Source organism: Lathyrus oleraceus, chromosome 1 (assembly GCF_024323335.1).
Source record: "Lathyrus oleraceus cultivar Zhongwan6 chromosome 1, CAAS_Psat_ZW6_1.0, whole genome shotgun sequence".
In the NCBI taxonomy this organism is placed as follows: Eukaryota; Viridiplantae; Streptophyta; class Magnoliopsida; order Fabales; family Fabaceae; genus Lathyrus; species Lathyrus oleraceus.
In genome coordinates this window covers 337605775-337633188 of record NC_066579.1, presented here as the reverse complement: position 1 = coordinate 337633188, position 27414 = coordinate 337605775, and the positions used below count along the sequence as shown (strand labels likewise).

The 27414-nt window shown below is 39.7% G+C and overlaps 1 protein-coding gene and 1 pseudogene across 1 annotated transcript; both read right to left on the bottom strand.

Annotated features, from left to right (window-relative positions):
* Positions 1-10494: 10494 nt before the first annotated feature.
* LOC127105593 (DExH-box ATP-dependent RNA helicase DExH9-like) lies at positions 10495-11023 on the bottom strand (annotated as a pseudogene).
* LOC127105582 (uncharacterized) lies at positions 11020-25569 on the bottom strand. Its single transcript, XM_051042779.1, has 2 exons — positions 22873-25569; positions 11020-11196 (listed from the first exon to the last, which is right to left on the bottom strand). The coding sequence occupies exons 1-2, from the start codon at positions 25567-25569 to the stop codon at positions 11020-11022; spliced, it is 2874 nt and encodes a 957-aa protein (XP_050898736.1).
* Positions 25570-27414: the final 1845 nt, after the last annotated feature.

The following is a 27414-nucleotide window of genomic DNA, read 5'->3' as shown; positions in this document are numbered from 1 at the left end:
ATTTGCCTCTCGGCATTTCCAGTTCGTTGCGCAACTCAAGGAATTGGTCCTTCACCTCATCCATCTTCTCATAGACATTCGGGCCCTCAGATGGCTCGGAGTGATAGATGTTATCTTCTACACGCGGCAAAGTATGCACAACTGGAGGTGGCACAAACATGACCGGGCTAGATGCCGACATGGAAGCAAAAGTTGGAGTGCAACCCTCTAGCACGAAATTAGGTAGCATTCCCCAAGGGAATCCAGCAGGCAGATTCAGAGCGAAGTGGGCGGTGGCAGCAGACACAGTAGAGGTAACCACTTCGAAAATAACTGTCCTCGCGGGAGGAGTTGCAGGAGTTGGAGAAGCTTGGCTCTGGGCAGCAAGAACTGACTCCATCATGGAAGTCAGTCGGGCAATCTCCTCTTTCAAGTCTCGGTTCTCTTGCTCAAGGTGTTCCATGATCTTTGGACGATTAGCTCTGGTGTTGTACCGGTGAGTCATCTTGGCTAAAGCACAGAAGAACACCAATCAGACACCTGGCAAAAACCTGCTCATGCAAAAGATGCTAGCTTCCTTAACTCTTTCAAGTCAGGACATCTGAAATTTTACTTCTTAGTGTTCCTTCGTCCATAATCCATGATCTGAAAATATTTGCAAACGATACCTCAGTTCCTTGAAATTTTGTGTGATGAATGTTATGATACACATGAGATGCATGAATGCAACAATCACAAGAAATGGATCACACACAAGGCAAACAAAGGTCAAGGGATGAATCAAATCATTGTCAAGATCAATCATCCATTTTGGTGGATTATGGTTTTCACCTTATCAACACCCAAGTTCCATTGATATTGACAAGACTTGATTGAATCAACCAAGAATCAAGGGTTTGTTTCAAATCACGAGCATGGAGTCTGGGTAAGAACCATACCAAAGGAGTGAACTAAGGATAAAAACCTGTAGATCATGTTCTAAAAAGTTCCCAGAGTCTTGATTCCATCTATCGAATATTACAGGTTAAGATGACTGACTCATTGACCCATAATATTCTCAAGAGAAACTCGTCTGAGCGTAGTATCGCGTAACAACTGTTATCAAGTCTACACCTGAACAGTTTCTACACTACGTCCTAAATAGGCCAAGATGGGTTAGATGTTCTAAGGTCCTCAGCTTCTCAGACCCAATTAGAAATAGTAATGCCTAACCACAAATACTTGTGTGACATTCCCAAATCCAAAGGAGTCTCCACTGAGCAGATGGATCTCAAGCCAACTTGTTAAGGACTATTCTACACAAGTCGAACATGACTATATCATCCTCCTACCTAAATTGCACTCAAGTTCGGGTTAGAACTTATCTCACCACTCAGAGATCACCAAGCACAACAAGCAGATTATATCACACATACATATATACAAACATCACATATATACAAATATATTCACACAAAAAGTAGGCTAAACCCACTGGAGACTACTCCCCAACAGAGTCGCCACTTAATTTATGTAGCGGGAAATTCATGATCATTAAGCTATTGACAAGCTAAAGATCAATTAACAAGAGTTGCCACCGCGCTTTTACTGTTTCCAAGGGAAAAGAGAAAAAGTACGAACAAAACCCAAATAGTAAGAAGTTTTCAAATAAAAACTAATAAAAGTCAGAGTTCACAGGTAAGGGGGTTGGTTACACAAAGGGAAGGTGTTAGCACCCAAAGTGTCCTAGGTACTCCTTGGGATCCCTTTTTGTGTGCATATGTATTTTTGTACAAAGTGATGTTTACAAACAAATAGAATGGTGGGATGAGAAAAGAATTCATTAATTATATTTTTGTGTTCGACAAGACCTTTGGTCTTATGCCTACGTACCAACATAAAAATGAGGGATCAAAACCTCATAGTTCGTGCCAGAAATTTTAAAGTGAGTATGTTGTTTTTAACAAAATTTAAGCTTGAAAGGCACAAAGGCCGAAAATGGTTTGAATGGGTTAGTTCTTTTTGGATTTTTGAAGGATTAAGTCTAGTATAATTAAGTTTATTTACAAGTTTGATTTAAGAAAATAAGTTTGAAAATGCAATGGTATAAGGCCAAAGTTTCTACCTTTTTGTAAAAGGGGTCTGAGTTTAGAACAAAATTAGTTCACACAAAGAAGTTTTGAAAAATGGAGGGAGGGATTTTGGAATTAAAGAAATGGGGAGAAGATGAAGAGACTACCCTATCCAAAAAACTTTAAAAGTTTAAAGTGGAAAAGATATAACCAAATGGGAGTAATCCAATAGACAAGTATGTCAATAGAAACCCAGAATTCCCTTGGACTTTTAGAATCAAGCAACACACAAATACACAATTATCAATCTTGAAGAGCAAAGGCATCAAATAAAGATGGCCTCATCCAAGCTTATCCACTTCAATGATATTCTTCAAAATAGCCTATGTACCAGATGAGTTCCATAAGTCATAGGTTCAACATAACAACTTAACAATGATCAATGTTGTAGATGAATCAACAGAGGTCTTGAATGATGTATCAGACGAATTCAAACTTGCAAGCTCTTGGTTCTTCAACAAATTGGAATTGGCCAAGTCCATTAGCAAAGGAATGTTGCCTAAGTTCTAAGTCCAATTGGGCAAGATCAAACCAATAGTCTACTCAAATGTCTTTTAGAGTTTTTGTTATTATTATGTACATTAATGGTCAAAGACCAAACAAACAAAGCAACAAAGTATATCACACAATATGGTCTAAGTGGACAAAGTGAAAATTGCATAAACATAAACAATTAGAATGATATGTACAATGACAAATGATAATAGAACAATAAAAGTAAATTTCATTAAAAGGAAAAGCTTGAAAGTAAAAGTTAATGGTTAGTAAATTAATAGTTAGTTTTGTTTTGCTTTTTTTTTATTTCAAGACATTCTTTGGAGAACACTCAACCCACTTGCCACAAGCCTGGATCCTTGAACCAAAACATCTTCCAAAGGAAGGAAAGAAGGCCAAGTTTCCACACAATACCATGGAAGAGGGGAGACTTATAATCTCACTAACTAGAATGCTTATGCCTTTTATGTCACAAATTAAGTGCTATGTTAAGCAATCGTAATTGGACTTATATATAAGTCACAACTATTTGAGGCCGGGCAATAGACTTTTGGTGTTAATTCATGTTGGAGGCATATTATTATGAACTATTCTCATTAAACATACCACACACAAAAAATATGCAAAGGTGTGGCCTAATCTCATCCATACTCATGTTAATCTTTCGATCAACTAGTATTAGGACTTTGAGATGTCATTGGCCAATTGATAATGAATGGATGAAGAAGGGGAATTAGATGAAGAGGGAAAGGGATGAATGAGATCACAAATTGGTCAAAGGAGGACTTTTACCAAATTAATATTATTCATTCATTTTGGGAGATGGAATGTACATTCTATCAATCCCCTAAATCCAATAATATTAACTTGACAAAGTCAAATCAACCTTGACCAAGGCCCAACAACAAATGAGAAACTCAAATAAGTCAATCCAAATGGTCAACACAATTAAAATGACATTTATTCAATTAAAAATAGTAAAATAATGCATTAAATTTAAATATGTTTTGTCCAAATCCTAAAATCACATCAAAACACCAAATAAATGGCCATGAGATTTATCATAGGTCAAAAAAGGTCAAAGGACCTTGGGGAAAAAATTCATTATTTTTGGACACTTGAAAATATTTTTAAACAATTAAAAACAAATGAAAAATCAATTAATTCATGAAAAATATTAATAATGATCCAAAAAATAATTTTAATTCTGAATATGAAAGAGATAAATATTTGAAATTTTTTGGTGAAAGTGCCATATTTTTTGGATCAATATTAAATTTATTATGAATTATTGAAGAAAATGGAAATAAATGGAAATTTAGAAAATACAAAAATACGTGGACCATCAGATCTCCCTCATTAATTGAGGTGGCGGATCTGATGATCCACAACGCGCATTCCACCAACACCTTAGTCAAGCGCGATGTAACATGAGTAATCAAAGGAATGACTGAGATTAAAACATGAGAATTAGATCACACGGTTTAGAGCAAAGACACATCATCACTGGAGCCAGAGCTCCGGTTGTCTTCTCCGGCGAGCTTCGTCGGACTGGTCATCATGAACCATCACCAAAATTTCAAACAGGGACATGATTTTAAAGAGAAAACATCACTGAGCACGAATATCACCTCCATTTCTTCCAATTCCAACTATATTGAGAGATTTGTGGAATTGAAAAATGAGGTTCATGATCTGAGTTGCTTCGATTTAGCCTCAAAACAACTCAAACACCTTGCCTACATTGGTAGGACTTCAGCCAACACAATAATCAGTGGAATTGAGCAAGAAACAAGGAGAGTCGAAGAGATCAAATTTTCTGTAAATTACCTTCAATGGAGGTCTGAGCTAGCTAGATCTTGATCTGAATCGTGCTTTGCTTCACTTCAATTTCTTGCAGAAGAGGAATGGAAAGGCTTAGAATAAATGGACTCCTGGAGAATTGAATTCCAAAACAGTGGAGATTCAAGCTCAAATTCAACTGAATTTTTCAGGTTTATCCTCTTAATGTGAAGGGTTTTCAATGGAGATTCAAAGCTGGCGCAATGTGTCTGTGGTTTCTGAGCATAAGGGCTTCAATTTATAGAGAAATTGGATGATATTTGCACACTCACTTTCACTTTCTAAAATTAGCAAATGATGAAAGCATGGTGCATGGGCTCGCACAGGCCTAGGAAATGATTGTTTGAAAGTCCAAAATGAAGTTCATATGCTTTGGAGATGGATTGGATTCCAAGGCAATTGAGCATTGTTGTTTGAAGTTTGATCCATGCCACATGATACCAGCATATTTAAGCCATGCGCATCCTATGCATTTCTCATCCAAAATGCATGAATTTTAGCTCTTTGGAAAGGTGAGATCAAGAGGAACAAGTTTTATGTTGAACACGTTTTCATTTGGAGCTTGGAACTTGGAGATATTTGACGTGGAAGTTTGGAAAAATTTGACATATCAAAAATTTTCTAAGTGTCAAGCCATTGTCGCACCTCGAAAAAATGGTGATACGACTTTAAAGCGAAGCACGATCGCACGCTCGCAATGATGGACTGAACAGAGTCGCCACCGAACTTTATTTATTCCCAACAATGGGAAAGGGAAAATATCGATAAAACCCCTAAAAGAAAGGATAAGATATGGTCATCTCAACCAATATCAGGGTTTGGGAGTCGATTACGCAAGGGGAAGGTATTAGCACCCCTCACGTCCATTGTACTCAACGGGAACCATTAGGTTAGTTGTATGCGTTAGTGTTAGTTGAAATATTAGGCTTTTCGAATTATTAGGTGGGAAAGAAAGAAAGGAAGATAATTTTTTTTGGATTTTTGACGAAGGACTAAACCTAAGTTTTTTATTAGTGGGCCTGACAAGATTTAAAAATCCTGCTCCTACGTATCTCAAAAGAGAAATCAAGGCTTACGTAGTTATGGGTAGAAAAATGTTTGTTTGTTGGTCGATTTTAGCGAAAGCTACTTTGTGTCAAATCGACGAAAACATTGTTGGACTACCCAAAACAGGTGGAGAAACATTGCCTTGCATTGTTTTGAAACAAAGTACCTTTCGTTTGTGAAAAGGTTTAAGAGATCAATCGCACGGCGGCGAGGAAAGAAATTGATTGATTTGATGTGTTTTGAATAATGGCGAGAACTTGGATGAGCGAGATATACATCTCGAATCCTAGTCTCAGGAGTGCACGGTATACACCATGTTCCATTTCCATCTTTATTGAAGAAGTATTAAGGTAGGAATTAGGTATTTTGAAGTTTGAAAGACGAGTACTTGTGACTTACAAGCTCTTATAGCTTGGGTCTAGTACTCGGGACTACGTCTGGACATTCCACCCAGGCAGTCTGTTTCTTTCCAATATTGCTAAGAAAATGATTCGAATATTTATGAATGTTTTGGAGGGAAGACGAATATTTATGGCTTACAAGCTCTTACAGCTTGAGCCTAATATTCGGGATTACGACTGGATATTCATCCAGGTAATCTTTTTCTTCCAACTTTATTAAGAAAAAGATTTGAATATTTGGAGTGTTAAAGAGAAGACGAATATTTACGGCTTGCAAGCTCTTACAGCTTGAGCCTAATATTCAGGATTACGACTGGACATTCCATCCAGGTAATCTTTTTCTTCCAACTTTATTAAGAAAATGGTTTAGATATTCATAACTATTTTGGAGAGAAGACGAATATTTATGGCTTACAAGCTCTTACAGCTTGAGCCTAATATTCGGGATTATAACTGGATATTCCATCCAGGATAATCTTTTTCTTCACGTTTTATTAGGAAGGTGAATTGAGATATTTACGGATATTTTGGTGAGAAGACGAATATTTATGACTTACAAGCTCTTACAGCTTGAGCCTAATATTCGGGATTACGACTGGATATTCCATCCAGGTAATCTTTTTCTTCCAACTTTATTAGGAAAAAGATTTGAATATTGGAGTAAAATAATCAAAGTACAGAGGTTTGAAAATATTGAAAGTTAAGTTGGTGTTGCATAAGAGCTCATTGTAAGAAGGCCCAAGAGTAAGCCATGTGAGGTTGATGGCGATGCTTAAAAGCAATCGACTTACAAGGGTATGGAAATGGGGACTCGACATTGAATCGAGAATTAGGTGATTTATTTTTGGTTTGAATTGTGTTTTGATCAATGAAATTGAAATGTTCTATCATGATTATAACGTGCCACGCACACAAAAATCAACAATTTGTACAAACGAGTAAATAAGCATAAATATGATAATTCGCATAAATCTCGAAAAAAAGAAGAATCACCACCCAAGTCATATTAAATAATTAATGATGATAATAATAAAAAAATAATAATAACAAAATATATGACTAATACTTAAGTATTGATAAAAAAATCTAATTTGATAAATAAAACATCATTTAAATTAAATATAATTTGTTTTTTTTTTGAAAGAAAAGGAAAAGAAATAATAGAAAACAAAACCAATTTTGCCATAAACAAAAACAACAAAAAAACGCAAAAAAAAGAAAAAAGAAAAAGGGGAAGTTTGAATGACCCTAAGGCCCACCACGGTACACCAACTCAGATAGAATGAGAGTGGGCCACAACCCAGAAGGCCCAAATGGGTAGGATCCATTCGGGTCAAATGAAAACCTAGACCCGGTCCAACTAATCCCTTCACATTCTGCCGGAGGACACGTGGGGAATAAAGCTCTCCAATTCCAACGGTCACATGGGGTGACCGAGAAAATGGCCATTAATGCAGAAGGAGAAACAAAACGGTAGTCCTCCTTGGGCAGTGGGAAAAATGTCATCATCAATTGCCTTAAAAATTAACTTTAATACAAAAGGAAAACTAAACATGAAGCATTCCCCTCCGCCCCAACCTTTCTCTTCTCAGCTTGAAACACTTACAAAAATAAGTCACAATCTATTTCTCCTTCCACGAACCGAACTTCAGTATTAAGGAAAAAAAACAAATGCAATGGACATCTACCAAATCCTGAACTCTAATCAACGACGTCAACCTCCAACATCAGACGACAAAAGGGGACAAACATTTTGCAGAGAAATGAAAACCAAGAATGGAAGAGATAAACTATGCACAGCTCGTGAATCTGGGAATGAAACGCAGAAAGGGGCAATAAATTTACCGGATCGGGGTACTTTGGAGCAGATGAACAGGTGCGCGACCACTTCTCTTCCTTTTCCTTTGGACTCAACGCTCTTATAGCTTTGCTTGGGTTCTCCAGAATAGCTCTGATTGCTTTTGTTGTGGTGTTCTTAGGGGTTCGTCTTCTTCCTTTTTGAACTGTCGCCGTTGAAAGAGTTTTCTTCGTGTTCAGTGGTGGCGGCTTCAGCGAGGATTCCTGTGGTGGCGGTGAGCTTGCAAGCCTCTGATTCTCCGTCTCCTTTCTAGGTTTTCGTCGCCTCAGAATTTAGGGTTTTTGAGTCTGTTGTCCGCCTCCGAATTTTTTGTCCTCTCCTTCACAGTACCCCTTCCGCTCCTATTTATCTCTACAACTTTAGGGTTTCGGATTGGTATATGGAGTTCAAAAGAGTATCTCTGCAAAATCTCTTTTGGGTTGTCAGGTTTTGGTCGCCCTATTTGATGTTTGGATTTGGAAAAGGTATTCTGAACCTATGCTTTTTCTTCTACTTTGTCTCCCTTCCATTTTGGGATATTTCTTACTGCTAATTGCTTGTGTTTTACCGCAGTGAAGGCTCTTGTAACCTTGAGGTTCGGTGTCGCTTTAGCACTTGGAAAAATGGTGGTGATTCAAGTGAAAAGGTAGGAAATGTAACTGGTACAGGATTGCAATAATTTCCTGCTACAACCTATTGTTGGTGCGACGTTTAACGTACAATTGCATTGTGAATTGGTAGGTTTGGCAATGGGATGCTGCAGGCTTGGTTTCTTGGTGTGCCGGCTAGTGAATAGACCATTTCACAAAGTTAGCATGGTCTGCTCATGTAACGCCGTCCTAATATCACTCTATTTCTTTTGGAAATCCCAATATCTTATCATTCAAGCTTAAATTTTCTTCATTTATGCAGGATAGCTCTGGCTTTGAACTCTTACACCCAAAGTCGGTCTCATCGTGCGCCAGTCTTGGGGTCTGCGGAAGTGCCGTCATGATTAACAGTTGAGGAGGATCGACTTATCATCTCATATAATCTATAAGCAGCTATCCGCCCTTGTTCAAAGGAGTAGAAATTTGTTGCTGCTTGATTCAATCCCAGGCCACTTAAAGTTACAACAAAAAGAAGCAGTTACAAAAATCACCACCGAGTGTTTTTCCGTGAATAATCAAGAATCTTCCAACCCAGAGCTGCAATGCACAAGAACATATTGCAAGTCCATACATGAGTCCAAGACCTAGCCCTTGAACAAAACTTATTAATATGCCATATCTAAGAGTAGCTTGCAGTGATGTTGCATATGAGTATTTGGCCAATGTTTCATTTGTAAATGCATACAATGTCCTTACATAGGAAATTGTCTGTTCAGCAATGTTGGCTGCTTCAACACATGCGTCTTGGATATTCTCTGCAAATTTTAACCAGATGATTTTAAATTGACTGTTATGGTTTGGTTTGATTTTTTTTGCAGGGTTATGATTGTTTTTATAATTGCAGGATTCACAACTTCCCAACTTTGCCCATTTTGAAAGGCATGTGCAAGCATTGGAAGAATGAGCATTTGCATTACAATCACCGATTGGTCATGCCCAAGTTGCTTTGATTGGAAAAGGTTGAGGAAATGTAACAGGAGGGCCTTTTTCATGCTCGAAGAATAGCCTTCTGCAACCTCAATGATGTAAGACTTCTTCAGGAATGCATAGTCGATCCGACTATGAAATAAGAATATGGTAAGTATGTCAAAGAGAACATTTACTTTGTTTTTTCATGTCTTAAGTAATTCAAGAAGCACTTCACAAGCCATTTACTTTCTTTGATTTGCACTAGGTTCAATTCCTGTTTATTTTCCAGCCGAGATATTCTAGCAGGTCTATGGAGAAATATATTTGATATTCCTCCCGCGGCAACAATAAAGGGACCCGTTGCTAACGTTATCAAAGCAATCTGCCAACAGTTGGTAAGGCCAATTACAAGACCACTGAATAATGTAGCCATATTATGAATATAATTTCCAACCTTTTCGCTAAGAGCAGACTGGATAAGCAGCACATCACTCAATACTTGACTCAGAATGTCTCCATTATTCCCGTAAGTATCGAAAAAACTCATATCCTGATTTAATAATACTTGAACATAGTTGGATCTAATGACAGTTGTTTGTTGTTCTCCAGTCAAAATCCAACATGAAACCTCAATCCAACCAGCAGCAAGAACTCCCGCTGCACTGTGAACAATGGTGAAAGCAAGCTCAGTGAACCTCTCAAACCTCTCCTACGATCCAGCCGGCTAATCATCCATCCTCAGCACATGAATAATCTTAGCAAAGTAATGCAAATAAACAACAAGCGTTGTTCCATGAGTATCTGTTTTGGTGACAGGGGACTGTACACATTGGTACTGACGGGAGGATCTGGTATTCTAGTGCAGTGCAATACAGTTGTTCTAGATAAAACAGTGATGAAACCACATAGCTCTGATGCAACTGCTCATACTTTGTCCTGAATAATCCTTAAACATGATTGCACCGGCTAATATTGTAAACAAAGTGAATAGTGCATAATAGATTGGAGAAACCACTGTTGTGTTCAAAGTATCCAATGCCATATTAAGGTGATTTAAACTAGTAATGATGCAGGAAATGCCGACCATTGTAAAAATCCATGTTTGAAAGTAAATATTTTGATTTGAACCATCGAATGTAAGTTTAATGGCTATGCCAATCGCTTTTACAATCATGACAGTCAATGATCCAATTATGGAGCATATCCCAATATAAACAAAGACATTAGTTTGGTCGGTAATCTGTATAAACAAAATGACAAGGATGTTGGTGCACCTTTGCCACCCAATCAGCAAATTCCTTGGCATTAGGGACAGTAGCAGACCTTTTTTATTGCATACTTCGCCAGATTTCAGTAGTCATCACCAAGCAAGAAGCATTGGGATCAACGATAACATCACCAGTCATCAAACCAACATCAGAAAACTCTTCTTTAAATTCTCTATACTTCTGGTTACGAAATGCCTTGATAGGAGAAGTGTAGATAACACGTTGACCATCTCGAAGTGACATAGCAATAACATATAAAGCCACAACAGTTTTCCCAGCAGATGTATGTGCAGATACCATAACGGATTCAGAATTTTCAAGACAACTAAATAGCTTGAGATTGAAAGGGATCAAGTGTAAACGGGAACTTCTTAGCAGGTTCTTTGGGTTGAGATGAATCAGAAGTAGTAGAAGATGAAGCGTGAACGTAGCCATGTGGATATGAAACATCGTGAAGACAATCGTATTGCACTTGTGAAGTCATTTTCGCTCAGAAGATTCATCCAGATACTTCTTCTTCAAGAGTTCATATTCAGGACCGAGAAGTTGAATATAGTTCACAACATCAAGGCCGATAAAGGACTCAGTTGTGAATTTCACGTGATCAGATAATGCTACGTGCTGCTCTTTGTAGATTATGTATTTTTTTTGGATAATCTATGATTTGCAATGAATGAAAATTGGTGTTTCTTGTAGCAAGACAAGGACCTCTCTTTGCATCTTAGAAACTTCATGTATTCATGCGATGAGATGTTTTTTTATTATAAGTTATTCATATGCCATGTACATTGATGATTATGATTGAATGAATGAACGAAGGAATCGAACTATGAATGAGTATGTGGAAATTCTTGAATATGAATGGAATTTTTTTCAATGTGAATGAAGAAAATATGAATGTAGATTTGAAAAATACGAAATAGTAAACATGAACATGAGTGAAGGATATGAAGGTGAATGAAGAAAGAATGCAAACGAGTGATTGATGGGGGGGAAAAATTTCAGGGTCAAAATCGGGGTATGACAGTTGCCCCTATTTAAACATCCTCCACCAGAGGAAAATGAAACAGCATTTTTCATCGGATCGCAGTGGGGGATGGTTAAATACCATGGAGACCCAGATTTTGAACCTGAAAAAAAATGAAAATGCTATGATATGATATGCATGGATGCAAGACTCTTTATTTATTTTATTTTATTTTTTGAATTTATCTGTTAGGGACACAGTGAATTCTTAACAGGAGATGCTACTGGACGGACTGATCTGTGGGGAATGTTGATCGTCCACAGGGAGACAGACAAATGGTAAAAACCAAACTCGCTGGGGAAAACGATCCTGCTGGAGAATCAGACACACACTAGAGAGTACTCAAAGTGAAACTCGATGGACGACACTTAGAATACAAGAGATTTCGACAGTAAGTTCACACATGACTTACTAAATTCGAATAAGAAAAATTTCTACAACAGGTTCATACATGACCTGATAATATTGAAATGAAAGCTCAACAACAGGTTCATACATGACCTAACAACATCAGAAAAAACAAAGAGAGTGTATCAACAAGTTCATACATGACCTGTCAACACTGAAATAATCATAGAGAAAGATTTTTCAAAACAGGTTCATACATGACCTGGTAATACTGGAACAAAGGCTCAACAACAACGGGTTCATACATGACCTGACAATGCTGGGGAATATCACGAAGTTTTGACAGCAAGTTCAAACTTGACTTAACAAACTCAGAAAAATTCAAAAAGAGTATATCAACAGGTTCATACATGACCTGATTACAAACTTGAATACTTTAAGAAAATTTCCACAACAAGTTCATACATGACTTGCCGACACTGGAATAATCGAAGAGAATTTTATCAATAGGTTCATACATGACCTAACAAACTCAGCAAAATTCCAAAAGAGTATATCAACAGGTTCATACATGACCTGATAACAAACTTGAACATTTTGAGAAAATTTCCAGAACAAGTTCATACATGACTTGACAACATTGGAAAGACTCTTCAAAAACAGGTTCAGACATGACCTGGGAATATTGGAATAAAAGCTTAACAACAACAGGTTCATACATGATCTGACAATGCTGGAGAATATCAAGAAGTTCTGACAGCAAGTTCAAACATGACTAAACAAACTCAGAAAAATTCAAAAAGAGTATATCAACAAGTTCATACATGACCTGATAACAAACTTGACTATTCAAAGATTTTAATTAACAGGTTCATACATGACCTGACATCACTTGGAAAAAAATCAAAGGGAGTTTTATCAATAGGTTCATACATGACCTGAGAATATTGGAAAACAAACAAAGGAACATCATTGGAGTTTTCTAACACAAAGAACCTCCAAGCTTCTGAAAATTCCTCAAGATGATAAGTCATACATGACTTTCACGGAACCATCAGGAAAGATAGGGTAATTAAACTCTCTGTACGTGCCAACAACAATTGGATTTTTAACCGTAAGTAATGGACTGCAACCAACTTTTAACGGAGTTTGCCAACAACAATTGGACTTTGAAAATGACTGCGAAAACCAGATGTTGGTTTAAGGGCACCAAAGACAAACTAGAATTAGAGGTCAAAGGATATAGGATCAACTACAAGACCTAGGTCAACGCAAAATGAGCACGAAGTACATTTCGGCTATGCATGATTTGGATTTTGCTTATATGCATGATGTATGAATGATCATGAAATGCAAATGCTGACAATATACAGACTGGAAATTAGGGAAAGCTTTATGAAGGTACTGAATCCTCAACACCAATAACTCAACCAAAGAAGTGAGTAAATGCATCAAAGGAGTATCTATGAAGCTGAATAGTTACAACTGGTCAAATAATCCTTCCAAAGAATGGTAAAATTGTGCTCTCTAGAGATAGATGTTGATCATCCAGGTGGAGTCTTGCAACTTGAGACTTGCGGGGAAAGACGAAAGATTTCCTTTTAATATTTTCACATGTCAAAGCAAAATTGTGTTTCTCAATATGTTGAAAAATTCTTTTTTGAGTTCAAAATTTCATTATTAACAAATAAATAACATTTTGCATAACAAAGAAAATCAGAGAAAAACAGAAAATGATAGAATTTGATAGGAAAACTTGTATTTATTCAAGAATGGTAGCACACAAATGGCGTAGCTCCATGGAATGTTACAAATTTGAAAATGGCAATAGGGAAAGGTTTACATTGAATCGCAATGACTACTACTATCCCTAATAACAATGGCTCCATGAGACCTTGCTTCTGAAGGGAGTAACTAGATTGATCTTCCATTTTTAGCTCTTCTATAACTGATGCAGTCTATGCCTTTTGTCCCTAATTTTTGCCTGGATCGCCCTTTCGGGTTTTCAATCCACCGGGACGCTCCTTTTTGCCTAAGTCGCCCTTTCAGGTTTTCAACTTAGCGAGCTACCATTTTTTTTATTTTTTTTATTTTTTTTATTTTTATCCCTAACTTTTTCCTGGACCGCCCTTTCGGGTTTTCAATCCACCGGGATTTGTCAGGCATAGTATCTTTTGACTGCATCAGAGTTCACAGGGTGAATGAGCTCTTCGCGATCCATAGTTGTGAGAAATAGAGCACCTCCAGAGTATGCTCTCTTTACAACGTATGGGCCTTCATAGTTGGGAGTCCACTTCCCACGTGAATCTTTGTGTACTGGCAAGATCTTCTTGAGCACGAGATCTCCTTCCTTGAACTCTTGAGGACGGACCTTCTTTTCAAATGCCTTCTTGATTTGTTGCTGGTACAATTGTCCATGGCACAGAGCGGTCATCCGCTTCTCATCAATGAGATTAAGTTGATCATAGTTATTCTGGATCCATTCAGCTTCATCCAACTTGGCTTCCATCAATATTCTCGTGGAAGGTATCTCTACTTCGATTGGGAGGACTGCGTCCATCCCATATACTAAGGAGAATGGGGTTGCCCCTGTTGAAGTGCGGACTGAGGTCCGGTATCCATGCAAAGAAAAGGATAACATCTCATGCCAATCCTTATAAGTTTTCACCATCTTTTGCAGGATCTTCTTGTTATTTTTGTTGGCAGCTTCAACAGCACCGTTCATCTTTGGACGATATGGAGAAGAATTATGGTGGTCAATCTTGAAACTCTCACATAATTCTGTCATTGTCTTGTTGTTCAAGTTTGAACCGTTGTCGGTGATGATCTTTCTTGGGATTCCATAGCGACAGATAATCTCCTTCTTGATAAAGCGAGCAACCACATGTCTCGTCACATTGGTGTAGGAAGCAGCCTCTACCCATTTAGTAAAGTAATCGATGGCAACCAGGATGAAGCGGTGACCATTGGAAGCCTTAGGCTCTATAGCACCAATCATGTCGATGCCCCACATTGAGAAAGGCCAAGGTGATGTCAAAACATTCAACAATGTTGGCGGTATATGTACCTTATCAGCGTAAATTTGGCATTTATGACATTTTCTTGCATAGCTGAAACAATCGGACTCCATGGTCAACCAATAATAACCAGCTCTCAAAATCTTCTTGGCCATGGCATGTCCATTCGCATGGGTCCAAAAGGATCCTTCATGAATTTCCTTGATTAACATGTCTGCTTCGTGTCTATCCACGCATCTGAGCAGAACCATGTCATGGTTTCTCTTGTAAAGCACATCATTGCTCAAAAAGAATTTGGACGATAATCTCCTCAGAGTTTTCTTATCCAACAATGTAGCATCTTCTGGATACTCTTGACTTAGAAGATATCGCTTAATGTCATGAAACCATGGTTTACCATCAGTTTCTTCTTCAATCAGCTGACAGTAAGCAGGCTCATCTCTTCGTTGGATTCTAATAAGCGGAGCTCCATTATGGAATCTGACTTGGTACATTGATGCTAATGTTGCCAAAGTGTTAGCCACTTGATTTTCTACTCTTGGGATGTGATGGAAAGTGATATCGTCGAAGTATTCTATCATCTTCACAACATGAGCACGATACGGGGTCAGCTTCGCATCACGGGTCTCCCATTCGCCTTTGACCTGATAGATCACTAAGGCTGAATCTCCATACACCTCAAGGATCTTGATTCGGAGATCAATTGCGGCTTCAAGACCAAGGATACAAGCTTCATATTCAGCGACATTATTCGTACAATCAAAACACAACCTTGCTGTGAAAGGGGTAAAGCCACCATTTGGATTCATCAAAACAGCTCCCACACCATGACCACTGTAATTGGAAGAACCATCGAACGCGAGCTTCCTTCGAGATCCTGGTTCTGGTCCTTCATTTGGGCCTGGGATCTCACAATCCTTTATCACCATGATATCCTCATCGGGGAAATCAAACTTCAACGCCTGATAGTCTTCAACTGGTTGATGAGCAAGATACTCTGCTAACACACTTCCCTTAATCGCCTTCTGGGTTACCTACTGGATGTCATACTCTGACAAAAGCATCTGCCAACGGGCAAGTCTTCCAGTCAAGGCAGGTTTCTCAAAGATATACTTTATTGGATCCATCTTCGAGATCAACAAAGTAGTATGGCAAACCATGTACTTCCTTAAACGACGAGCGGCCCATGCTAGCTGTTGCACCTCAAATTTGCACCCCCATTTGTACATTCATTTCATTTTTAGGTCATTAACATTGCATAATGCATTGCCTTTCATCAGTCAAAACTGGTCAGGAGAATTCATATGTGCAAGGAGCCAAGCATTTCCATGAGAAAAAGGCCCTATGGTTATTCACAAGAGCTTATGTGAACCCAAGATTCATTTTGAAACAACTTGGCCAAGTGTTAGAGGCTCAAAGTCCACAGTGCAGTTTCAGGTCATCTGGGGCCCATAAAAGTCAACTGCAAAGTCAACTGAGGGCTAGGAGGTGGAGAAATGGTTTGAGACACTTCATTCATGTCTAAAAGAGGGTTATTCAATATGTCAAACATCTACCTTGAAGATTTTGAGGCCAGATCAAAAGTTTCCCAAAATGGAAAGTGACCTGTAATTTCAAGTTTCCAAAAATGGCAAGTTTTTGGACCAACTTCAACTTGACTTTCCAACATCAAATAAGCTTCAAAATAAATTTTGTCCAACATTAAAGTTGAATATATTTCTCTCCCATTTCCAAAAAGTCCAAGATCATGAGCATCTGATGAATGGTTGAGGAGATATGATCCAATCATTGCCAAGTGTGCATGGAACTTCAAATGGCCATATCTTTTGATTCATAACTCCAAATTGAGTGGCTCTTCTTGCATTTTGCTTCTCATGACATGTAGTTTCTAAAACATTCATCACATTGCATGAAATTTGAACATATGATCATTTGCTTATTCATGAAGATTTTGGAGGGAAAATCATAAATTTAAAATTGGTGCATCATGAGAACTTTTTGCCATTGCCAATGTGTTTGGAAGATGATTTTGAGTGACTTTGACCATGTACATGGTACTGTTCACATGGGATTACTCCATGCACCATGCAATTTTCCAATTTTGTCAAAAAACCTTATTTTGCCAATCACCATTAACCAATTGCTAATTGCACTTTCAGTATGATTAGTACAACATATAAATACCATAATCATAACAGAATTTGGGAGGTTAATCATTTTTCACCATTTCTAGATCCAAATTCTCTCTCCCTCCAAAATTGTCTTCCAATCATAATTCAAATTTTCTTCAAATAACATTGTAATTTTATTTCATATTCTTGTTCTATGGTATTGATATAGTGCAGATCAAGCTTTGGATTGTGGAATTCGTGCAAGAATCAAGTGTAGCAAGCTCATGAAGGTGAATATGGAAATTCTGATTTGAGCTAGATCCAGCACCTGCCAAGCTTCAATTTCTTCATCAAACATCATTACAAGTGTTATAGAGTGGATTTGGATCATTCAACGCTTTGAATCGCGCGTTCCAAGAATCTGCTCTTCAAGAGGTCAAGTTTTCGAATCTCATAATTTTGCAACTCATTAGCATGTTCTTGTAGATCTATTCTTGCTGATGATTCTGGTGAAAAATTCATGAAAAATGATGCACTATAGCAGGAGATATGTGTGATTGAAGTTTTGCATTCATAAATGTTTTTCATCGATTCTCTTTGATCATGTTGAATTAAGCTTATTTGTTAGTTGATCTGTGATCTCCATGGAAAGAGCTTCATGTTGATGTACTCGTTTTGGATTTCTGGAAAATTTGTTCATGAACCTTCACTGTTCATCATCGTCTTCGTGGAGAAGACGATGTAGCGTCCGCTTTGTGACGGTGTAGCGTCCGTCTGGTTATTGCTGACGCTAACCTAGGGCTTTTGTTTTATTCGTCCCTATATTTGCCTTGCTAGCACTTTGATTGGTCCACATTTGTTCTGACCTTGCCACATAAGCGCTGACCGCCACCTGTTTTAATGAAACGCCGCGTTTCATTCTTATGGCGTGCTTCATTTCAAATTCATGCACGGTTCGATTCTGGCGTGTAGCACTTATTCAAATTAATTCATCAATTATGCATTTCCCTCCATAATTTCATGCCATGTGTTCATTTTGATTTCAATTTATTTTTCCAACTTTAAAAATTCATAACAAATTGAAAAATGCTCCAAATAATCCCTGGTTTTTTGCTACTTGTTCATTGAGATGTCCTCTATTTGATGATGTTAAATTTTGAAGTTGTGCATGGCTGGATTTTGGATTGTGCTAGACTTTGTGATCATGTGTACATTTGTGACCTTGCTCCATTCTTTCCATTGTAAAATGCTTGATTCTAATCCAATTGCCACAAAATTTTGCATGATGATTCTTGACATATTGATGGATGTTTTAGGCTTGGTTTGGTATTTTTCCCATTTACTATTTCTGTTTTATGCACATGTTTGTATGGTGTGACAATTTGTGTCACACATTTGGTTGATCAACTTGTGCAATTTAATTTCCATATCAAATGACCTCTGTTGATTCTGATTTTTTGTGTGATGATTGTATTGGATGTGTTGAATGCTCATAAACTTTTCTAGAATTATTTGAATCATGTCTGTTTTGATTTGGAATTTTCATTCTCAATGTCCTAATATGTGCTTTGAATTTGTCTTTGACTTCTCTTGCTTATTACATGGCCTTGCTTGATGATTTTGTTTTGGTCCTTTTTAGGACATGTTCATGTGTGTTTGAAGTTGCATTCTGTTGAATATTAGCTCCTGTTTTGAATTTTTTATTCACCTTTGACCCTAGGCTTTGACCTAGTGGTTTGGACTTACAAGTGAGCTTCGAATTTCAGGACCAAGCACCTAATCTCCATGGTTGATGTTGCTTCATCATGTGAATGTTGATATTTGCTATTGATTGCTAACATTTGTTTGCTTTGTAGGTTGATGATAATTCACTTGAGTTTACCTTATGCCTTGCACCAGTGTTGTCTGATTGGGATTGCCTGTTTGTTGTTGACTGTTGTCTGTGTGTTTGGATACTGTACTGATTTGTTTAGTTGTTTACACAGGTACCTAAGTGGCTTTAAGTTCATTCGAACTTTTCTTTGCTTGTGGTTGGCATACCACCTAGGTAATGACCTCTGACTTCATGTAGTCTGGAAGACCTGTCATGTTACTTTGGCAGGCACCTGTCTGAAGCCCTCCTTAAGAGGCAATGTCTGTGGTTGTTTACCTTTGTGCCTTGTACATTCAAAGACCTCCTAAGTGAAGAGGCATTGGCAGATAAAAGGGATGTGCAATCCATCCCCTGCTATTCAGTTGTGTCTTTCATCTTGCTCACACCATGTGTTGATGCGCTTTGAATAAAAACCCAAAATCTTGTTGTGTCAGTCATTCTGGAATAGAGCCCCTGATTCTGGACTCCCACACTTTCATTGTTTCAAGCTCTCCCAGGCCAGGGATAAGAGCTATGAGGTCTGACCCTCATCTACCATTTCATCTGCTTCACCCTAACTCTCAATGTTAGGGTTAAGAGCTCAAAACACCCCTTTCCAGTTGGCTTGTTTGTCGAGGTTGATATGACCCCTTGACTAAAGCCCAGCCTTGTATGAGCCAATTGTTTGCATATAGTGTGTGATACTTGTGCTTGTGATTACTCATGTGCTGTTTAGGCTAGCTTGATTCCTATGCAAGTTAGGATTAGAGACCTGAACATAGGGATCGTATGTATGACAACTTCTAGGCTCGAGTCGTAGTCTCCCTAGTAGCTTGTTATCTCCCTAGTCTCTGGTTAGGACAGAAATTTCTTTCCCTGTTAAGGGGAACTACGTCGCCCTGATCCTCATGCCAGATGAGGTACGTAGGCAGGAGATGAGCAGATCTCTCCGGGTGCCCTTTTTCTTTTTCAACCCTCTTGTTTGCTTGTTGGAGTCTGACATAAGTCCAGCGATGGGCAGTCGGTTTCCCGGGTTGGGTGTGTGTTTGGAGTCTGATGTAAGTCCAGCGATTGGCATTCGGTTTCCTGTCTGTGCTTCTTTGTTGGAGTCTGACATAAGTCCAGCGATTGGCAGTCGGTTTCCTGTGTGTGTTGTTTGTTCGGAGTCTGACGTAAGTCCAACGATTGGCAGTCGGTTTCCTGTTTGTGTTTTGTTTGGCGTGCGTTAGTCGAGCTATGAGTGCTCTGATTCTTCTCTGGTTAGAGAAGATACGTATGCATAGGATGCGATATCCTAGCGAGCACATTCCCCGAGTCCGTTTCCTCCGTCTTTCATCTGTGTTTCCTTCCAGTGTGTGTAGTATTTTGAGCAGTTTCTTTAGCAACCTTATTCTATTCTTTTGAGCGTGGATCCCGTCGAGTACGACGGATGCGTAGGGGTGCTAATACCTTCCCTTCGCATAACCGGCTCCCGATCCTATCAATCTCTGGTCGTAAGACCATTTCCTTTCCAGGTTTACTTCGAGCGTTTCCTTTCCCTCCTTTGGGATAAATAACGCACGGTGGCGGCTCTGTGTCTTTTCCCGCCGGTTTTTCGCGTAATGCGACACTAGCGCACAACAAGTTTTCTCCAAAAGTGAATATCGACTTTCACAATCGGTAAACTTTTTACTCAGATAGTAAATAGCATGTTCTTTCCGACCAGTTTCGTCATGTTGCCCTAGCACGCATCCCATTGATCCTTCAAACACAGTCATATACATGATTAATGGCTTTCCCGGGACAGGGGGAATCAAAATAGGAGGCTCTTGCAAGTAGTGACGGAACTTCTCAAAAGCATTTTGACAATCAGAATTCCATTCAACATCTTGGTCTTTTCGAAGCAATTTGAAGATAGGCTCACACGTGGCCGTCATGTGTGAGATAAACCTTGAGATGTAATTCAAACATCCAAGGAAACCTCTGACTTCTCGCTCGGTGCGTGGAGCAGGCATTTCTTGTATAGCTCGGACCTTGTCAGGGTCTACCTCAATTCCTCATTGACTAACAATGAAACCAAGCAACTTCCCTGAACGGACACCAAATGTGCATTTTGCAGGGTTTAATCGTAATCTAAACTTTCTGAGGCGTTCAAACAGCTTCTTCAGATGGTTCATATGATCTTCTTCATTATGAGATTTAGCAATCATGTCGTCAACGTAGACCTCTATCTCCTTGTGCATCATATCATGAAAGAGAGTGACCATAGCTCTTTGGTAAGTTTCCCCAGCATTTTTGAGACCGAAAGGCATGACCTTATAGCAAAAAGTGCCCCAAGGGGTGATAAAAGTGATCTTCTCCATGTCATCTGGAGCCATCTTGATTTGATTGTATCCAGAAAAACCATCCATAAAGGAGAATACAGCAAAATGTGCGCTATTGTCTACTAGAGTATCAATGTGTGGTAGAGGGAAATCGTCCTTTGGGCTAGCTCTGTTTAGATCCCTATAGTCAACACACATCCTCACCTTTCCATCCTTTTTGGGCACAGGTACAATATTAGCTACCCATTGTGGGTACTTTGCCACTACGAGAAAACCAACGTCAAATTGTCGTTTGACTTCTTCACGAATCTTCAGAGCCATATTTGGTCTTGTTCTTCGGAGTTTTTGTTTTACTGGCGGGCATTCTGGCTGAAGCGGGAGCTTGTGCTCAACAATGTCGGTGTCTAGACCTGGCATATCCTGGTATGACCACGCAAATACATCCACATATTCTTGTAGCAGCTTGGCCAATCTCTCTCTGATGCTTGCTTCAAGCGTGGTGCCGATTTTGACTTCTTTCTTCTCTTCCTCTGTGCCAAGGTTGATTGTTTCCACCGGTTCTTCATGTGGCTGAAGGGCTTTGGACTCGTGCTCGAGCAGCCTTGCCAGTTCGTCGGGGATGTAACAATCTTCTTCACCCTCCTCTTCCACTTGGTAGATAGGGGAGTCAAAGTTATGAGAGGTAGTAAAGTTATTGGATTCAACGGGGTTATCGTTTATTCTGCATGTTTGAATGATTGATTTCTTTTAGAAAAGTAAAAATAGAAAATGCATAAATGAAATATTTTTTTTTTGTTTTTGAAAAGATTGCCATTTTCTTAAGAGAAAGCAAAATAAATGAATTTTAAGAATTTAACAAAATGCCTTTCATTCATTGATAATGATTATTTGAAAATGAAAATGGGCCCTACAACATGATCCATTAGCCTTGGGCAAAGCTAAGGATTTGAAAGGAAAAATACAACAATTATTACTTTGACAAAGGAAAAATTTCGGGGATCTCAACCGCCTTCCAGTTGTTCAAAGCTGTCTCACACCGGTAAACCAAACATGGCTCATCTTCATTTGCGGTGCTATCTTCAATTGCATTGACTTGATCTCCATGGATGAATCCTGTGCTGAGGAATATTTCCTGGATGCTTCGGGTGTTGTCCTTTGTAGGGACTCGGGCTCCTTTCGCAGTGGAAGGCACATATCCCAGACCAAAGCGATCATGCTTCTCACAAATATCAATAAGTTGACCCCAACCTTCAGGGTTTCCTCCTTCAATACTAGACTTTGCACTTTTCAGAGACGCGAAAGATGAACAAGCTTTCCCAACAGGGTCCTTCATTTCCATAAAAGTGGCATTGGCTATTTCAAGAGCTTGGAAAGAAGTTTCCAAAGCGTCCTCATCAGCCTCAATGTATCTGAAGGATGAAAGGTGACTGACCACAAAGTCCTCCTCTCCAGAAATGATGATTAATTGATTGTCCACTACAAACTTCATTTTCTGATGTAAGGTGGAGGTAACTCCCCTTACAGCATGAATCCAGGGACGCCCCAATAAGCAGCTATATGCTGGATTAATATCCATGACTTGGAAATTAATCGGGAATACATGAGGGCCAATCAATATGGGCAATTCAACCTCTCCAATCACTGTTCTCCTGGAACCATCAAAAGCTTTCACTACCAAGGCACTAGGCTTCATAGCTGGTCCTTGATAAGATAATTTTGCAAGTGTTCTCTTTGGCATAACATTCTGAGAAGACCCGGTATCAACCAACACTCTTGCCAAAGCATCATCTTTGCATTTCACCGAGATATGGAGAGCACGGTTGTGATTTTGTCCATCCTCAGGTAATTCCTCTCCACTGAAGCTCAAAGTATTACAAGCTATGATGTTTGCAACTACTCCATCAAATTGGTCAACTGTTATGCTTTGCGTTACATGAGCTTGAGCAAGCACCTTCAACAAAGCTTCCCTATGGGCTTGGGAGTTCAATAACAGAGATAGAATAGAGATCTTAGATGGTGTTTGATGCAACTGGTCCACAACCTTGTAGTCACTTCTCTTGATTAACTTCAAGAATTCCACAGCATCTTCGGATTGGACCACTTCAGGTTCTTTAGCAGGAGTTACAACTGTTGATTCCTTGGTCGGCCCTTGAGGAGTCACATTGAATTCAGGCGTATAGATTCGACCGCTACGGGTCATTCTGCTCATTCCTGCAATATTGGTGACGTCTTCACCTACAGCTTTTGTCACTTCAGCGTCTGAACTTCCTTCAACAACCTTATCCACAGCAGTAATCTCATATTTCCAAGGCACAACCTTGGTGCTCTTGTATGGAAAAGGCGTGGGCATACATATCTCGACAGGCGACGGCTTACTGTTCACCGGGGCCACTCCACCACTATAATATGGGATTTCAACTGGTTCAGGTAAATTGAAACAAGGTTCAATCACCAACACATCCTCGTTCTTCACAGCACTGGATATTTGAAGCACTCCTTCATCCATCAAGTTTTGGATATTGTCTCGTACCACCTGACATCCTCTTGGGTATGTGGCACACTCTTCACAGTTGTCGTGATCAACATTAACCAGGCCAGCTTCCACCAATCGGGCATGAAATGCTGCCAAAGGAGTCTTAACATCCTCCACCTTCTCAACCATAACAACAGTAGATGCATCTTCAATGGCGTTCACCGTAGGATCTCCATGGGGAGGAAGAGGATTGTTCTTCACATTCGGTCCCATGTCCTTAAAAGACAAGATCTTGCTTTCAATTAGCTCATGAACCCTATGCTTCAGAGCGTAACAACCCTCTAAGTCATGCCCAGGGGAACCTTCATGAAAAGGACAGTGTGCATTAGGGTTGTACCATGGGGGAAGACGATCAGGTGGAGGTCCCATAGGCCTAGGAACCACCAAACCCTTTTGCAACAAGGAGGGATAAAGCTCAGTGTACGACATTGGGATTGGATTGAAGGTCGCCCTCTCCCCTTGCCTCCTATTCTGGTTCTGAGCATTTTGCCTCGACGCTTGAGCTCTCAGTTGTTGATAAACAGGAGCTGCTGGTGCTTGTTGATAAGCTGGATGAGCCGCAGCACGCTGTTGAACTGGAGTTGGTCGATAGACCGGAGGCGCTTGATAAGCCTGAGCAGGCTGTTGATTGAACGCAGGCGTCACAGCAGCCACGTATGGTTGCGGAGCATACTGAACATGATACATGGGTTGTTGATAGGGAATTGGTTGTTGAACATATTGTTGAGGTGGATATTGTTGTGGCCTCCTTCTTGGAGGAGCTCTTCCTTGACCAGCAGTCACAACATTTGTTTCCCCTTCCTTCTTTCTAGGAAACCCTCCAGAGAACTTCTTTGGATTAGCATTTGAAGTTCCAGCTACAGCCACCAGTTTGCCATTCCTTACGCCATATTCAACGCCAGCTCCTATAGCAACAAGCTCGGAGAATCCCAAAGAAGCACTTCCGACCATCTTCTCGTAGAATTGGGGTTGGACAGTGTCGATAAACAATTCAGCCAATTCTTTTTCAGCAAGAGGTGGTTCAACCTGAGAAGCCAGTTCCCTCCATCTCTGAGCGCACTCTTTGAAGGACTCCTTGTCCTGCTGGAACATGCTCTGCAACTGTCTTCTGTCAGGCGCCATGTCCATGTTGTATTTATAGTGCTTTATGAACGCGTCTGACAGGTCTTGGAAACACCTGATCCTATTCAGATCCAGACTTAGGTACCATTTGGAAGGAGCCCCACTCAAGCTGTCCTGAAAACAGTGGATCATCAGCTTGTCGTCCTCCACGTGTGCAGCCATTTTGCGGTAATACATGATAAGATGGCTCTTTGGACAAGTATGCCCCTTGTATTTGTCAAAGTCTGGAGTTTTGAATTTGACTGGAATCACCAACCTGGACACCAGGCACATTTCTTTGGCAGCAGATCCAAAGACGTGGTCTCCTTCTAGATCTCGGAACTTCTTCTCAAGGAGCTGCATGTTCTCCTTTACCTCCCTGAAGTCCTCAAACCTTACTTCGTCACAAGCAACAGTTGAGTCAACAGTCTGATACATGTGGTTTTGATCTTCATAATGAGGAACATGCCTAGAATAGGCGGCTGGTGGAACCACAGTATGGATGACTGGACGTGCGTCGGTGTAAACTGGTAATGGCACAGCTTGTTGGACAGATTGCCCCATGTCGTGCACCACCTCCGCTCGGGGGACGAAGTCATAGGGTAGCCCAAATGGAGGAAGGGTTGAGGGTAACGTCCTCTGGGGTGGGACTTCCACTGCTGGGCCCGTGGTCTCTGAAATCACGGTCGCTTGTGGAACCTCAAACCTGATGGTTAAAGCTTGCAACATCTCTCGCATCTGGGACATGCCTCCTTTGATTTCGTCTAGTTCAGCTCTAACTCAGGCGCTCTCTTGTTCTTGTTCAGCCATTCTCTGTCTTGCTCTGGCGCGAGTATTATACTGGTGTTGAAAATTCAGCGTGAAACTAGTGGAAGAAAAGGCGGAGTGAGACTCTTATTTTATTTTTTTTTGAAAATGTATGAATGCATTTGTTTGCAAAACTCTTAGTTATCTTTATTATTTATTCCAACAATGTTAGAATATAAGAACAACATGTAATAATTGAGACCCAAAATGACAACTTCCATTAATCAAAATCAAATTCGAATACAAAAGGATTTAACTTCAAGTACACATGATTCGAATACAAAAAGATTTAAACACCAACAATTCAAATTCAAGTACAAGTAAACTTAAGTTCTGTCTCAGCTCTTATGATCGTAGCCAGATCTGTGGTGAGCTCATTCATCATTTTCTTGATAAACTTGACGAAATTGAAAACTTGAGGAGGTGTGTTTTCTGGACACATACACCAATCCGCTTCCTGGAGTTTTTCTGGGAGTTCTAACATATTTAGGTTAACAAACCTAGCTAAGTTGCGGAACTTGCCATTCCATTCAACATAGAGCTCTTGGAGTTTCTGGATGACCTTTTGATCTTCATCTAAGGTTGCTCTAGCCTCTCTATACAACCTTTTCCTGTACACACAATCATTCTTTAGGAGTAAGTAGGCTGCATCACCTTCTTGGCTCTCCAAAACTGCAAACCTCCTAGTAGCTTCTTCCAACTGGTACCTGAGATGGTGACAGTTTCTTTCAGCTTCTTCCTTTTGGAGTATCTCGCGAGACAACTTTTCCTCGCATTTCTTCAGAGCGTCCCTCAAGTGACGGATTTGTGCCTCAAAGTCGAGCTTAATTTCTTTTTTATCCATAAGAGATTTATCCAACATTCTACCTAACTCACAGATCCTATACTCAGCTTTCTTGAGCTCTTCCTTCCTGGTTCGGATCACTGATGTGGAACCTAATAGGATATGATCAAGATCATCTTTCTGGTCTTCCAACAGCCTGGCTCTCTTGTTGCTATCCTCAAGTTCTTGGGCTTTTCCCTTACGTTCCTCTTTCAAATTCTGATTTTCCAAGCTAACTCGGTTCATCTGAATCCATAATTCAGTATTCTCCAATTCGAGCTCCTTAACCTTAGTAGCGAGTTTCTCCATGTCCTCAGGGAGTATAGGCTCGGGCTCAGGAGTTTTAGGAAAAGCTAAAGCCTTCAAGATGAATGGCAACTGGATTTCCTCAACTCTTTTTTTCACCCATTGAGTGTAAGATTCTTTGGCGAGAATGTTTCTTTTTCCAAACTCTTTACCCTTTCTTACAACCTTTAACCAAGCCTTTCGTACTGCTCTTACATCAGGATTGCTTGCTTGGATGTCAGAGAGCACAAATGGCTGTAAGTCCTTTGCGTCAGGAGGACCATCCATGGAGTAACCGTGTTGCATTCGAGATATCATAGGGTTATAATTGATGCAACCCTTGGTACCCAACAACGGTACATTAGGAAATTCCCCACAACTGACTATAATGTCTGGGGTTTCCCACTCTCGGATATACCATCTGATGGAACTTGCGGTGAGAGAAGCTAATTTTTGAGGAGACTTAAGTTCTTTTGCCACAAAAAGACCTTCTTCAGGCATGTGTTGCATGAACCAAGTGTAAAGCAAAGGAGCACAGCACAACAAAGTTCCACCCCTCTTTTCATGTCGAGCGTGAAGGGCATGGTAAATGTCGGCTAAGAGAAATGGTACTGGATTGCCAGAGAGAAAGACTTCTATGGCTACTTGATCCACAAATTTTTCAACAT